The sequence below is a fragment of the Atractosteus spatula genome, chromosome 13, assembly GCF_055471065.1.
Source record: "Atractosteus spatula isolate fAtrSpa1 chromosome 13, fAtrSpa1.hap1, whole genome shotgun sequence".
NCBI lineage: Eukaryota > Metazoa > Chordata > Actinopteri > Semionotiformes > Lepisosteidae > Atractosteus > Atractosteus spatula.
This window is the reverse complement of record NC_142718.1, coordinates 43,554,909-43,564,942: the sequence shown is the minus strand read 5'-3', so window position 1 is coordinate 43,564,942 and position 10,034 is coordinate 43,554,909. Positions and strand designations below refer to the sequence as shown.

The following is a 10,034-nucleotide window of genomic DNA, read 5'->3' as shown; positions in this document are numbered from 1 at the left end:
TCTCCAGCTCACTGCACTGTTCACACATACTGCACTGTAATGGCTTCCTGTTCTTCCTTAACTTGGACTGGATGGATGAGCAATAAACTGGGAAGAGAAGTGAAAATCTTTTCAGCCTTTTTTTTAGGTGACAAACAGATCAATGGTTTTACTTTTTTACTTATCTGGTCCTGTGCACATTATTCCTTCAGGGTCTGTTATGGTCTTTACTGGGACACCCCTGGATTTTTACCACCTGTTTTTTTCATTTCCCCTTTGGTGACTTTAAATTCAGAAAAACATTGTTCCAGTCATTGTAGCTAATTCATCCTTTTTTATCATGAGACCTTATATTTTTTGCTACTGTAGTTGTTACTTTATATCTGTCTGTCACAGTACAGGCCAAAAACTAACTATAGGAATTCACTGGAGCAAACGTCACTTCTGTCCTGAACAAGCCCCACTAATCTTCAAGTTTCTCTTTTTTAGACATTTACAGTGCTATAGAGATTTGATCATTCCATTCTTTTTAGAATCTGCAAATGGAAACAGACTTCCAGCTCACCCTGGAAATGGGGTGTTGATGATGTTGGCAGTCAAAGACAAGACTGCTGTAAAACCTGACACACAGCCAAGTCCGTGTGAGGCAAGACCGCGACGTGCTGTAAACAGCTCTTCAAACACAGCGTGAGAGCGCACAGCCCCTCACTGTGAGCAGGGAGAGGAGCACACGGCAGAACAGCAAGGTAAACCGATGGTGTTTTTTTCAAAAATAATATCATCTTCATTTGAATGTACAGCACTAAATAGATTATATTAACTATGTTAATATATGATATGCAGATTTATTAATTATTGCAAATATTATTTTTTTGGCTTGCCTTTCTTTAATTTGCTTTCAGTTTTCAGAAATGACTTCTGCAGCGACAGATTCTTCAGGATATGAGGGTCGATATGCACAAGCTTTTAAGCTGTTCTTGCAGCGCTCCACTGAGCACAGCAGCATATTTGATTTCATCGACAGAACTCTCCTGGGGGAGTTCACAAGGTAACACTGTGACAGATTGAAATAGTCTAAAGCATTAAACATACATTTGCTCATTAAGAGTTAAAAACAATTAATGCATTGTTTTGAGTTTAAAAGGAAAAATTGATGCAATATTTCAGTTGAAACTCGAGTGTTGTGTAAGAAGAGTTGAAAAGTTTAAAAAGGTTAAAAGCATAAAATGGTTTAAAAGTTCTGGACACTGGCCATTAAGGATGATTTTTCTTTCAGAAGTAGATCTGCAATCTACTTCTCGAATCCCTACTGATAAAGCAGTTTGCAATTGATTAGTTTCGTCTGCCCATACGCTATCGGTTTTCCTCATTCGCCTTAAAGCCATTGTTGAGGAAATGCTGCTTGAGGGTCTGATTTATTAATCATATTATTAACAATATCACGTGTTTCAGAGAAATAAAGTGAGCCCTTTCTATGTACAACAGTCTCCAGTCAGTTCATAGATTCGTGTGCATGATAGAAAAAGTATCTCTAACTTCAAACTAAAAACAAGCTGAAAATGGTTATACAGTTGATAAGATAGTTTAGTAAAATATAAAATACTCTGTAATGTCAGATCTAAGGTAAATAGCAATACAGATATATTAAATAGCAATACAATAATTTGTAATATCACGAGATACCCAAGTGTTAGTTTTGGAAATTTACTTTGCCCGAGGAGGTTCTTGAAATAATTGAACAATTCTGTAAAAGTGGTAAGTGGAATGTGAACTTGAAAACGGAAGAATCAGAGCTTAAAGTCACAAAGAAAAGTATGAAAAACATAGTATAAAAAACAAGTTTCTGCTGAGGTGCCTTCTTCAGGTGTGTGGGAGTTCTGTAGAGTGTTTCACACCTCTGAGTAACAGTCCCATCAGCATCCACACTCTCTGGTTTAATCTGGTAAATTAGTTAGCATATGTAACATATTGTAATACAAATATTTTCTTCCACAATTTTGAAATGTGAAAATAAGGTCAATTTCCTGGTACGTGCATCACTTTTCTTTTCACAAATTATTCTTTGGGTCTGTCCTGTGGACTACAGTATATAACAGAAGTACATTCTTCTGACAGCTGTGCTTCAGTTGTGGGAAAGTCAGGCGTTAGAGCTAGGCATGCCTGACATTCACACTCATGGTGTGTTAACACTCAGCTCGTTTGAGATGGGTTTTTAATTTAGTGCTGTTAATTTATCCTGAGTAATGTGTGAGCTCCAAAAGAAGTCTGTCCCTGTCAGAGTTTGTTTCAGTCAAACTCAACCAAGTTCTTCTCAAGTCCTGGTTCTGGCCCATTTTGTTCTGTGCAGTGTCAACACACAGCAGCCAGTGAGCTGCACCAGAAAGACAGATTGTGCAATGCTGTTCCATCACACAGGGGGACAGACAGTATGGTGTACTGGATGTACCTGTAATGTGGGCTTAACACAAAACAGTGTCGCCTGTTTTTATTGAGAATTACAGTACCCTTCAAGAGTATTTTTTTTGTAAATACAGATTGTTTGTAAAGCAAACATACTTTAAGTTCTGACTTTCTTGCGGCAATACTTTTGGAGGTTTGTGTTTTACTGTAACTCAGAGTTAATTGTCAATTAGAGGTTTGATGATGAGATGTGTGTGCTAAGGCACTCAATTACAAAGGTCTGATCTTCGGGACTATGTCCCCTCTTCAAGCTATGAAAACCTTGTTTCCAGAGGTATGGCTTGTCTCTGTTCAACAGTTTCAAACAAAAGCAGCAAATTAAACATGCTATGTTGCTTTCAATCAACTGCTGTATTTAACACACTTCGGTTTGTGTGTGTTTTCTACTCGGCCTCTGAGAAGTTCATACAGTAATGTGGGTAAAAAGTGTGCAGACATGCTTTACCTTGTATCTTTGGGAATTAAGAGTGAGCGGGCTGTAATGCTTTAAGAGAAGAATAACAGGACAACATATTTTCTCTGTCCCAAAGACAATTCTTTCTAAATATTAACTGCAGTCTCTTTTGTAGCATATACTTATTAAAATATGTTTTTTCTTCTCTACAGCATTGGAGATGGAAAATCTACACTTAATGTTTTAGGTCTTGGAAGTGGGGGAGGTACAGTAAACTCATATTCTTATTAAAGTTACAACAGTGTCAATTCTTGAAAAAGATACAAGGAAATAAACTGCATTTCAGAAAATTTGACCCATACAGCAAAAAAATATTTTTTGTTATACACTGCATTTTTGTGTTCCCACATTTTGGAACTTTTTTCCTTTGTATTTAATAGAAACTTTTTTCCCCTCTTGAGAAAAAAATATACAAGCACATACGGTGATGAGTGAATTCTGGGTATGATCTATTATTCATTTCTAGCATGCAAATTTGTGAGCAAGGAACGTGTACACTTGAATTACTTTCGTGGTATAGAGAAATTTGGTTAAAATCACATATAATAACTTTTTTAAACTTTTTAAAAAAATGTCTAATTTCAAAATATGACTACTTGTTAGTACAGTTGTAGAGCTGATATTGATGGCAGATTTGTCTTCTCAGGGGAAGTGGATGTCCATCTACTCACTAAACTGCAGTCTGTCCACCCAGAAAAGACCATCACAGCCGATATTGTGGAACCCAGTAAGGAACTGACTCAGACCTTCAAAGGTACAGAAACCTCAATGAAAGATTTACTCTGCGCCACGGCTCATCCGTGATTTGGTGATTCTGTAGAAGCTACTGGAAAGTTTGGCCTAACTAAATTTGGTTACACTTTAGGATGGTACTTCAAAATTAAAGCAATGGGTTAAAGACAAAATTAATATGAAAGAAAATGTCAAAAGGAGTACACATTTGATGCATTTTAATACCTCTCAGTATACAAAAAAAATCACTAAACCTTTATGTAATGAGTACCTTAAGAATCTTTGTCTGCATGCATGTGCAGAGAAGAAGTGGTTATCTGTGCTCAACACATTACAAAGCAACCAGGTCAGTGACAGTAACAGCTTTTCTGTGTTTTTTCTTCCCACCCCATTTCCTGGGCTTGCATGGTTGAGGGAGGGACAAGATTGACCACAGCTGGCAACATGTTCAATGATTTATACTTGTTCTTGTAACCTCCACAACTTGTTAGCTTCCCTCCGATTGTCAGTCTTTTTATATGTGAGTGTTTAAAGTTCACCCTGCTGCCAGAGTTGTCTTGTAGTGAAGGTGACTTCCCCCTTCCCTTAAAAGTTTAAATCACTGATGGGGGTACTCCCCCATCAGGAGCCTCTTCCCCATCACTCCTCTGTGTTGTGGACACGGTTCTTCTATAATGGGAATATTTATGACATAATTAAAACTAAAACTAAAGGGGAGCATATTCAAAGTTTGGAAATAGCAGGCACATTTTCAAACAAGCTTCCCATGGTGTTTAAGCCACAGCACTGGAATGTTTTGAGGAATGGCTGGATGAGAATTTTGGATCGGTTAGCTACTAGCAGCTACACAAGCTAGAAACGGCATCCCCACGTTTGCAGACTTTGTGTTCTTGAATGTGCAAACACATCCGTTTGCATGCTAATTAAAAGTATTGCAATGACACCAACAGACTGGTAGTTTAAACAGCATGTGAGCCATGAAAAGAGCCCACATGCATTCTACTCCATCTGCCACACTGAAAATCAGAACAGTGTGCTCATCCCTCCTCTGGCATGTATCTCTTCAGGAAATGGCCTTTTAAAGGAGTGACCTGTGATAGACACAACTCCTTCTAAAGCCCTGCTGGTATCTAAAAGTGATACTGTACATATTTACTTATCACAGCAAATGGAAAGTTTGATATACTGTATCAGTTGTGTGTTAACTTGGACATATCTCTGTTTCATTGGATATATTTCTGCAAAAAAATCTTCTTTCCCACTGATCACAACCTGCAGATCCATCCATCTTCTAACCATGTTATCCAGTTCAGGGTCGCAGGGCAGCAGGAACCTATACCAGCAACAAGCAGGTGAAAAGTAGGTTACAACCTGAACAAGATACCATTCCATTGCACAGCACACATAGACACAAACAAGCACACACAGACACAAACAGCCACACACAGACAAAAACAGGCACACACAGACAAAGAACCACACGCTCCAACCAGGGCCAGTTTTTCCAGAACACAGTTAACCTACCAGTATGTCTTTGGACTGTGGAACCCGAAGCACCGAGGGGAAACCGATGTGAACATGGGGAGAATGTACTGTACACACTCCATGCAGACAGCACCCCAGCAATGCTAACCATTGGGCCACTGTGGGCACCACGCTGCAGGTCCAGTGCTATGCAAATTTATTCAATTCGCTTTGGTCTATTACAGGTGCTCTTCAGCTCTGACTTATTAATTACTGATTAACCTTCTAGCGCTGGTGGCAAAGACTCCAAACCTTAAGAACATCAGATTCACCTGGGATACTATGACTTGTGCTGAGTATGAACAACGAGTAAAAGAGACAAAAGATGACAAACGATTTGACTTCATTCACATGATTCAGGTAATGAAATCAAACAGAATTGTTTTTTTAATAATTTTGTTCAAATATATTTAACAAATTGTCCTCATGGTTTAATGTATTTTGTAATTCTAGACTAGTCGGTGATGTGCAGTATGGCAGAAAATATTACTTAGCTGAATGGTGTTGAGAATAAACATTTTAAGTTTTATACTACAAACAAAATCTCAAAAAAGTGCCTCTGATTGTGAAAATATTTCTTATGATCTTGCAAATGGGATGCTCAATTAAGGTATATATTTAATATACATACTGTACATTAATTATATTAGTAACTTTTATTTAAAATGTTTTCCCCAACAATTCCTGTTTTTCTACACCTTTCACAAATTGTAAAAGAAGTAGATTCTTTAAATTGACAAACTTAGCTAAATTCAACATTAGTTATACTGTAAAATTATCAACTGATAATTTTCACAATGTTTCCTTTCATGGAATGCTTTCAAATATTGTATGTCTCATGTAGTTGCGAACAAATCAAGGACATTGTTGGATGTATTTCTCAGCACAGTTTAGTTAATTTGTCTTTAACGGTATCTCATTAATTGCTAATTCTTATCTCCTTTCCAGCAATGAGTGTTAAAGCAATCTGATTGGTATCCATTTCTCCGTGTTTGGTACTGTAATGTGGCTGCTACAATCATAATAACATAAAAACAAAATATATAATCTTATGTTCCATGATGTCAGGTAGGATTGGAGGATTGGCATTAAAGAATGATTACTGCCATTTCACAGCGTTGCACATGGCAAATAACTGAAGAGGGAAAAAATTCAATCACATAAAATGACATTTAATATTTTTTAGATTTATTGTTTAACCTGATTTTTGCCAAGGGACATTTAGTTGACAGAGGTACTAGTCTGATTACAATTGTAAAAGAACATTATTGATGTGTGAAGAAGCTAGGAGAATAAATTCAGAATATGCTAGTTTCTATGTAGAATGTCACCAATTGGCTTGTTAATTGATATCCACAACTTGGTGTTGTTTTTATTTTTATCGCTAAACCCTTAATGTATACATAATATACTAGAACTTCAAAAATATTAACCCTATTAAATTCTTATTTGTAACAATTAATTTGTCAAATGTTTAACATGAAAAAACACAATTTGTTCTGGTGTCTCCAATTTGTCCCTCCTAGTTTTGTAAGTGTTTTTCCTGAGAGGCCCGGGAGGAACTGGTGCTCTTTCCTGGGTGCCTCAGCGGGTGAAGGGGTTACTGTGAAGGCTTTACTTTCATAGCCCTGACATCCCCGCTCCCCGATTTTTTTTTTAAGATCTCTTGATGTCAATACATAACAAATCAAAACAATGCTTTGAAAAGCTGACTTTTGATGATCATCCTTCTAGTGAAAATGTTCTATTATCAATGAGATAAGCTCTTAATTTCCAGTGTTCAGCATCAAGTACAGTACATCTTTACCATGTGCAGAGCTGAAAAGTTTAGAACTTATCTAACATTTCAGAGAACGTACAATGTTTTTCATTAAGTTGAAAATTTTTCAGCTTAAAAAGGTTACATTTGATTTACTGAAGAAAATGGCACAATATATTATTTTGCAGAACTCTTCCATGTTTTTTTTATTTCCATGTTTAGTTTTTACTGTTGTTTCCCTAGATGCTGTATTATGTGTCTGACTATGCTGCAACAATCAAGTTTTTTCACAGCCTTCTTAGAGAGAAAGGAAAGCTTCTTATCATCCACGAAGCAGGTATTATACCGTATTTTATTGTCAGTGCTTGTGGTAGTATACCATGATGCTTTGATAACATGTTAAAACAATATGCGTACTGTATTTCGTAAGAATGAATGCTTGTGTGTGTGTGTGCTTTCAAACTGTTTCTAAAAGAGCCTTAGTTGTCTCTTATGACTTCGTATTCTCTCATGGAATTTCATGTTCAGAAGGCCAGATCGCACTCTCTGCACAGTATATTAATAAATATATATTCTCCTCCAGGCATAGTACTCCTCCAGCCTTCAGTTGAAATAATAGCTGTTTTGAATCCCAACAGGGCTGCTTGCCATTAATTGTATACAGGGCATGTCGTTGAATGTTTCCAGGCTGCTTTACAATGCTTCTTTCAACTTCAGGGTCTGAGGAATTAAGAAGCAATCAGTGCTTAACAGTGTATTTGTTAATAGTTTTATTGCTCATGTTTTATCGGTCATGTTGATAGCACACATATGCTATGTGATGCAACCTTCTGCTGACAGCCTGAAGGTGTGGCTCATCTTCTGCCTTCTTCAGTGCTGATTTTATACCTTGACCGAGACCCAGGCAGCCAGCTGCCTAGATCCGTAACAATTCATAGGATACCTAAGTTCAGAAAAGAATCATCTTCTGGAGCCTTAACACTTAACCAAATTACACATCAGTTTGGCACATCTGCAGGTCTTGAGGTCTGGTGTTTCACCCCCCAAGCAGGGCATTGTGAGGTTCAGAGAGGAGATGAAGCAAGAAATGTTGTAATGATGTATTAGAAGTATATATAATAAACTACATACTGTAGATATGTTAGCCTTTTCATCCAATGTTGGGTTCACAGTATTTATGATAAATGTAATGACAAGTTAACTCACATGAAGATCTTTTGCATCAAACAAAATTATTAAATGTGCTTAAGGGAGGGAAGGTGTCTCTGTTACTGAGGCTTCTATGTACCAATCAGGACCAAAGCCAAACCTGAAACTAATAGGGCATTTCTTTTGTTACGATTCTCTTTGTAGCGGGCAGCGGCTGGGAACTCCTTTGGAAAACCTACAAGGAAGCACTTTGTACAAACAAAATCTCCCAGTACCTTTCAGCAGGCGACATTAAAATACACCTGGAGAACCTGGGTCTGAAGTATGAAGAGCATGAGATTCCCAACACCCTGGATATAACGGAGTGCTTCATGAAAGGGAATGAAACAGGAGAACTGCTCCTGGACTTCATGACAGAGAAAAAACATTTCTATAAAACAACACCTCCGGACCTCAGAGAGGGGATTCTGGAGTTACTCCGCAATAAGTGCAGCAAGGAGAAGGATGGAAGAATTATTTTCAACAGCAATCTGAGTGCCCTGCTTATTCAGCTGTAAAGTGAAACCAGCCCTACATTTCCAGATTAGGAAAAATAATCCATATAAAATTAAATGTCTTCTTAATTCTTCAGTATAACTTTGAATTGGAAGTGCTAATTATAATTATCTTTAATGCTGATTTTTGACATCTGGAGCAAAAGGGGTTTCTACAGGATAATCATTTTTAGTATGCGAATGTCCTGTATAATATCAAGATTTAATCCCCTAATCATATTTTATAGTGTGTGTATATGTACTTTGAACATTTAGTTTTTATTATAGAGGCTGGGCTGTGTGTCTGATCTGACAGTTCTCACGGAGGATCTAGTTGGGCTTTAAATTTTTCTCATAATTAATATTAACATTATTTTGTCATTTTTAAATTGGAGGTTCTTCACGAGATTTGTTCACTCAGAAAAGGCTGGATCATCTTTATGATATATACTGTAGATACACATTTGTTAATGCATTTATGGGTCTCCACATTGGAGACAAATTCTCACAGTAAAACCTAATTGCAGTATTACTACCTTTAAGCATATAAAAGAAAAACTGAAACTGAAATTTCAAAATAAATCCACTAGGCTGTACTATAGTACAGTTAATGGGTAGAGATAAAATCTCACTGAGCTTCTCTGATGACTCTGCAGGCAATTTCTCTAGGCAGATAAACTAAATAAAATAAATGGTACTGTACATCAAAATGTGTGATGATAATAATGCAGTTTACATTTTGGAATAAAACTCTATTCTCAGTTGTAATATTAGCAAATATAGTAATCAGTGAAGCCTATCAGGGTTGCCTCAACCAAATTGGTTCACTCGGTATAAATTGTATTTTAATGTAGTGTAGCCAGTATGATTGAGAGCAAAGTAATTACTAAAAACTCCACATCACTAATTTTTTAGTTTTGCCAGTTGCTCTATTGTTGTTTTCTACAGGCATAGGCAGACACCATGAATCCATTCAGGTTATACACTGAATAATCTGAGAGTCAATTCCTAGTTAAGTGCCTTCATCTTGCATGCTCAGAAAAGGCTTGTGCACTTTTTAATCAAAAACCAAGGGTTTTATCTTAAAACTACTTATACAGTATATTACTATTATTGATGCTACTACAAAGAGCTACTGTATGATAATATCAATGTACTACAAAGATGAGTTCAAAATAACACTGGGGTGTGTTCTGTAATCCCTGGTGATCCTTGCATTTCCACTGTTTATTCTTGATTTCTAACCATAAAGGTTACAAACAGAAGAGACTATTCATCCTAGTCTAACTCACATGGTTAGTACTGTAGTAGCTAAATGACCTCAGCATCTCATCCAGCAGTCTCATGAAAGAAGCCAGGGCTTTAACTTTGACAACACAGTTATGCTAAAACTGCAGAAACAAAACAAAAAAAAAAGATTTGTGTATAATATTGAGTAATTCCA

General features: G+C 36.8%; 1 protein-coding gene across 1 annotated transcript; it reads left to right on the top strand.

Moving 5' to 3' along the window:
* Positions 1 to 650: 650 nt before the first annotated feature.
* LOC148822462 (histamine N-methyltransferase-like) lies at positions 651 to 9,769 on the top strand. The gene is made up of 7 exons (XM_088931011.1): positions 651 to 725; positions 882 to 1,027; positions 3,046 to 3,098; positions 3,540 to 3,647; positions 5,379 to 5,509; positions 7,152 to 7,245; positions 8,262 to 9,769. The coding sequence occupies exons 2-7, from the start codon at positions 891 to 893 to the stop codon at positions 8,612 to 8,614; spliced, it is 876 nt and encodes a 291-aa protein (XP_088787137.1). The 5' UTR covers positions 651 to 725; positions 882 to 890; the 3' UTR covers positions 8,615 to 9,769.
* Positions 9,770 to 10,034: the final 265 nt, after the last annotated feature.

Bases quoted from the DNA above. Each gene is read 5' to 3' on its own strand.
- LOC148822462 (XM_088931011.1), top strand. From the start codon at position 891: ATGACTTCTGCAGCGACAGATTCTTCAGGATATGAGGGTCGATATGCA. The intron at 3,648-5,378 runs GTACAGAAACCT...TTAACCTTCTAG, and splicing joins ACTGACTCAGACCTTCAAAG to CGCTGGTGGCAAAGACTCCA. The intron at 5,510-7,151 runs GTAATGAAATCA...TTGTTTCCCTAG, and splicing joins ACTTCATTCACATGATTCAG to ATGCTGTATTATGTGTCTGA.